Below are 6,000 nucleotides of genomic sequence, written 5' to 3' on the forward strand. Positions count from 1 at the left end.
AAAGCTACACTGCAACGAGTATGGGAAAGTCTTCCACAAGATAAATTGCAAGGCCTAGTTGACTCAGTTCCTCGTCGTCTACAAGAAGTCATAAAGAAGAAGGGAAATACAACACGATATTAACACTGTGGTAAGTGAAATACATTTTATTGTTATTTTGTTACTGATGGAATGGTTACCACGAACCGCCGGCATTATTATTGCTTACAATCCGTCACTATTTATGGCCTCGCCTGTATATGATAAAATTTAGTGCTGGAGACAGTAATGTTGGCAAGAACAAATTGTGATTCAACAATCACGAACTATCGCGTCACCGAAATCATGTTAGACAGTGGGGCCTTAACTGCCACGGCCGCAGCCATAATAGACATAGACACACCAGGAGCAGGCGGAACAAGGACACCTGCAGTCTTGACAGGATCAAACATATTTCACTGCACCAGAAAATCCTGAATGTCCGTGAACCATCACCACAACCAGTAAGCTGTCCTGTATCATGGCTGTGTCACTCCGGGTTCACCACTTAAGGGGGCTGAGAACGGAAATGTCAGATGGTGCTTTATTTACAGTGCAGACAGGTCAGTGCATACAGATCTGCAATAAGTACACAAAAAGAGATTTGCTAACAATCATTACCATAAGTACACATCCAACAATAAATCAAGCATTTCACAGTAAATAACTAAACAAGGTTAATCAGTACTAGTAATACATAACACAAATTATCACAGGAAATGCTATGCACAGAAAATATATACAGTACCGTAAAATATATTAATCACAACATAATAATAAGTACACAGGAAAAACAAAAGCACTATTCATATGTTCACATTCATAGCATATTCAAAGTATATTATACGAACACAAATACACAAATAAAAATACTGCTTATCCAGAAAATCTGAAAAGAAGTCCGTGTAATATACAAGCACGAAACTCACATGTTACGTAGAAGGCTCGGTGACCTTGCTGTAAACGCAAAAAAAAAAAAAAAAAAAAAAAAAAAAAAAAAAAAAAAAAAAAAACGGAGGCGGTACGTATCTAGTATGGCTATAATAGCATTTGAGAGCGTGGCGAAATTCTACATTTTCTAAGTTCAGCAAGCCCTGCACCTTTCATGAGTAAACATTTAAATAATTTTCTGTTGTTTATAACTGAGATTTCCAGGGGAGCGGAACCCGCCCAGCTAGGTTAGGTTAATATCCTGGGAAAGGTGTCCAGGAGGGGGGGACACAGCCCACCCGGTTAGGTTAAGGAAATATTCGTCTAAAGGTGGCTATCAAAATACGTATAGCAAAATTTCCTATATTCCCTAAAAATAAGGAAATTCAAAATATTAAGGGAAATTTCCTAAGAATTTTGAACGCCCATATTTCATCCCATCCCAAAACTCCCGATTTCCCACAGCCTCCTAAACTTGTTTGAGGTGTTAGGAGCAGTTGGGTGGGGAATGAGGGGGCGGACCTCTTATCAAGAAATACCGCTTAACCAAACTCTAGAAGACATGACATAACAAACACATGTTAAGGAATACTCGTACAGCAGCAGCCGTTAACACTATGACGATCTCAAACCAAGTGATAAAACAGAGCCGCATGGCCAGAGGTGGCGACCTCCAACATTATTGGAACCTGACATTGTTGGAGCCTACAGATGAACTGGAATTTTCCATCTATGCATACCAGAACTTCCTAAGTGTTGATTCCAACCAGCTGCTTAAGGGATAACATCACACAACAAGAGAGGGTGGAAGCGGAGGAGTAAATACGACAGCGGTTAGGGCTGGCCTCCTTTGTTTATTGGTGGTGGCAGGCAGTACACTTATGGTGAGAAGTGGCAATCGCTGGTGAAATGGCAGTAAAACATCACTTCAATCTAAAATATTCTTACTGCTTGCGGAAGTATATAAATAAATAGAAAATTGAAGTGTTAAATAAACAAAAAAAGGAATACGTGTTTCACAAAATAAAGAAAATATAAAATATGCACATATGTTAGCTACATCTTGAGTCCCCTTTTTAGGGGGTGTCTAAGCTAAGGTATACAGACTCAACATAAATCTAATTTTCAGTCTGTTGAACACCACCTCTCCTTTACTAAACCTCATCTTCTTTTCCTTACTGAAACACAGGTGTTTGAGGCAACTGACAGTAGCCCCTTTTCTGTTCCCTCCTACTTTTTCTATCCTCATTTTCAATCCAAAGCTGAATGCTGCGTTTATGTGCGCAATGACTTAACCTGTTCCTGTTCCCACGCTCTTGAATCTTCTAAGTTTTCCACCATCTGGCTACGACTAAAGAGTCATTCTCATACTAAATTTATCTGTGCTGTATACCTCTCACCTAACTCCTATGATTATAAGAAATTCTTTGACTACTTAGCTTCCAAAGTGGAGCACATTTTGACTCTCTTCCCTTTTGTGGAGATCTCCATTCTTGGACACTTCAGTGTTCACCACCAGCTATGTCTTTTCTCACCATTCACTGATCATCCTGGTGAACTAGCCTTCAACTTTGCTATCCTCCACGACCTAGAGCAAATTGGCGCAACACCCTTCTCATATTCCTGACCGTCTTGTAGATACACCTAACATTCTTGACCTTTTCCTAACCTCTAATCCTTTTGCTTATGCTATTACAATCTCTTCTCCGTTGGGCTCCTCCAATCACAATCTCATATCTGTATCTTGTCCTGTCGCTCCAATCCCTCCTCAGGATCTCTCTAAGCGGAGGTGCCTCTGCTGTTTTGCCTCTGGTAGTTGGGGGGACCTGAGGAGATATTTTGCTGATTTTCCTTGAAATGATTACTGCTTCCGTGTCAGACTCTTCTCTGTGTGCTGAGCGCATAACAGAGGTGATATTGTCTGGCATGGAGGTGTACATTCCTCACTCTTTTTCTCAACCTAAACCTTCCAAACCTTGATTTAACACAGCCTGTTCTCGTGCTATACATGATAGAGAGGTGGCCCACAAAAGGATCTTGATCCTTACATCACCAGAACCTCATGCACTTTATATTTCTGCCCGGAACCATGTCATGTCTATTTTCCAACTAGCCAAAACTCCTTCATTAATAGAAAGTGTGAAAAGTCTTTCAAGATCTAACTCTCCTCGTAACTTCTGGCACCTATCCAAAACTATCTCTAATAACTTTGCTTCTTCCTCTTTCTTTCCTTTATTTCAGCCAGCTGGCACCACTGTTATCACATCTATTTCTAGAACTGAACTCTTCGGCCAAACCTTTGCTAAAAACTCTACTTTGGACGATTCAGGGCTTGTTCCTCCGTCTCCTTCACCTTCTGACTACTTCATACTTCCTGTTAAAATTCTTTGCAATGATGTTTTCAATGCCCTCGCTGGTCTAAACCCTCGGAAGGCACATGGACCTGATGGAGTTCCTCCTGCTGACATCGGCTGAGGGACCTTGCAACGTATTTGTGCGTTCGCACACTGAAACACATTTCATGAACTGATTTTTTCATGATCAGGAACGTTCGTGAATCGAGGTTCCACTGTGTGTGTGTGTGTGTGTGTGTGTGTGTGTGTGTGTGTGTGTGTGTGTGTGTGTGTGTGTGTGTATATATATATATATATATATATATATATATATATATATATATATATATATATATATATATATATATATATATATATATATATATATATATATATATATATATATATATATATATATATATATATATATATATATATATATATATATATATATATATATATATATATATATATATATTTAACCCCAGTAAAATGCCATTAGTTAGTCTTCATGAAACGCAAAAGAAATGAGGCAAACAACAAATAAGACTGGTAGCTATTCAATAAAATCAGATGTCACTAAGAATGAGAATTCATCACACTGAATGTATCATTGTTTTCTTTGATTTTTTGTTCTGTTCCTTTCTCTTCCTCGGTGAACCAGTTCTCCCCATTCTTTTAGGTCTTGATAACATTTTTTCTTTTCCACATCTTCCAGAGTAGTTCTTCTTGCTTCTAGTGCCTTCTTAATCCCCAAAATCCATCTTGTCTGTGAACAATCCCTTGGCCGTTTTTCTTTTGGAGTCCACTTGAAGAACTTTTTGGGGAACCTGGTTTCTTCCATTCGTTGTATTTGACCATACCATAGCAACTTTCTTTTTTCAATGATATTTGAGACTGGAGTGACTTCTAAATCTCTTCTTACTTCAATGTCACTTGGTATGTTTAATCTTGTGACACAGTATATTGTCCTTAATACACTCATTTCAGCACCCGTTATTTGGCTCTCTATGGGCTTTGTCACTGACCATGCTTCTGATCCATAGGTCAGAATGGGCCTTAGAAGTGATGTATAGATTTTCACTTTGCATTGTTGGGATATCATCTTGTCTGTAAGTAAGGGCTTAAGTAATTTTACATTTGCATTGTATTTCTCAATTCTGTGATCTATTTCAATTTGCTGACTGTTTTGTTGATTAAATATTACTCCCAAAAACTTGATCTGGTCTACTTGCTTCAGTCTATCACTTCCTATGTATATATCACAGTCTTCTCTTTCTCTCCCAACATGCATTACTACTGTCTTGGTTGTATTTAATGTCACTCCTTTTCTTGTCAGTATTGTACACCATCTGTCTATAACAGTCTGGAGATGTTCTTTTGTACTAGTCATAATAGCAACATCTGCAGCATATAAAAAAATACTCACTTCTTCATCTAAGGATAGTTCCTTCAAACACCAATCCATGTAAATTATACAAAGAATAGGTGACAGCATGCCACTTGGAAAAATTCCTACTGGCATATCTGTTTCCTCAGCTTTTAAATTTCTATTATCCCAGTGCTTGTACATATTTTGTATTACTCTTATTAACTTTGGATCTATCCCATACTCCTTATAATTTAGGGCTTTCCAGTATTGCTCTCTTGGGATATCATCAAGAGCAATCAATGCTAGGTATTTATTTTGTCTCCATTCCAAGCTCTTCTCCAGTATGATTCTCATGGAAAATATCAGATCAATAGCACGTCTGTTGTGCCGGAACCCATGTTGCCAGTCACCTAGTTTCTTCTCAGTTTTTGCCCTTAGTCTTTGTTCAAGGATTCTTTCATACACTTTCCCAGCATGTGACAAAACAGATATGCCCATGTAATTTCCACATTCTGCATTTTCCATTTTTTTGTATATTGGACCAATTATTGCCTTTCCCCAATCATTAGGTATTTTTTCTTGCTTCCATGCGATGTTGCAGACATATCTTAGCCATCTTGCTCCACTTATCCCAATACCTTTAAATATTTCGACAGGCAAATTATCATCACCAGGTGCTAGTCCATTGTGCATGTATCTTATAGCTTTTATAGTCTCGTCTGTACTGATTTCTACCTCAGAAACTATGTCACTTCTATCTTCATCATTAAGAATATCTTCTTTGATGTTTGATAAGGTATCAAAATATGATTCCCATCTCCTTGGTATGATGTCTTTATTACCTATACAGTTTTCACCATCATTTGTGTACCAAGGAGGAGATGCACCCTTTTCATAATTTATCATGCTATAAAGTAACATTTTTGTACCAAATGTGTCATCATGCAAACTTGCACCAGCTGTATTCCAAACTTCCTTTTTTGATTTTCTTACATCATCACTCCACCAAAATACATTTTTTCTTCTAGTCCTGTAAATTTCTGTTTCTTTGAGGACTTTCTTAGCTAATGCATCAAGTTTCTCCTTCATAAAATTCCATTCTTCCTCAATACCTCTCTCTAAATTTCCTCTTGGCATTCTAATGCTGACTTTTTCTCGCATTAATTTAAAACATTCTTCCCTTTCAAGATTTTCAAGCTTAAAGATTTTCTTGGGCTCAGCTATTTGGTAGGGCTTCTGAATATTCAGTTTCGCCACCACCATTCTATGGTCTGATTTGTATGCTAAATATGGGATTGCTTTAACATCTCTGAATAAATACTTATTGCTCGATAGCATTAAATCGGT

At 37.8% G+C, this 6,000-nt stretch overlaps 2 protein-coding genes across 26 annotated transcripts in view; one reads left to right on the plus strand and one right to left on the minus strand.

The window, feature by feature from the left end:
- Positions 1-6,000, plus strand: part of LOC135111521 (scoloptoxin SSD14-like) — a 439,479-nt gene that overhangs the window by 408,437 nt on the left and 25,042 nt on the right. The gene's annotated exons all lie outside the window — the stretch shown is intronic.
- LOC135111523 (uncharacterized) overlaps positions 482-6,000 on the minus strand; it is a 12,282-nt gene continuing 6,763 nt past the window's right edge. The window contains exon 6 of the mRNA XM_064024926.1: positions 482-597. Within this exon, the coding sequence (XP_063880996.1) occupies positions 583-597 (15 nt within the window). The 3' untranslated portion in view covers positions 482-582. The remainder of the gene's footprint in view (positions 598-6,000) is intronic.

The sequence above is a fragment of the Scylla paramamosain genome, chromosome 22 (genome assembly GCF_035594125.1).
Source record: "Scylla paramamosain isolate STU-SP2022 chromosome 22, ASM3559412v1, whole genome shotgun sequence".
Taxonomy (NCBI): domain Eukaryota; kingdom Metazoa; phylum Arthropoda; class Malacostraca; order Decapoda; family Portunidae; genus Scylla; species Scylla paramamosain.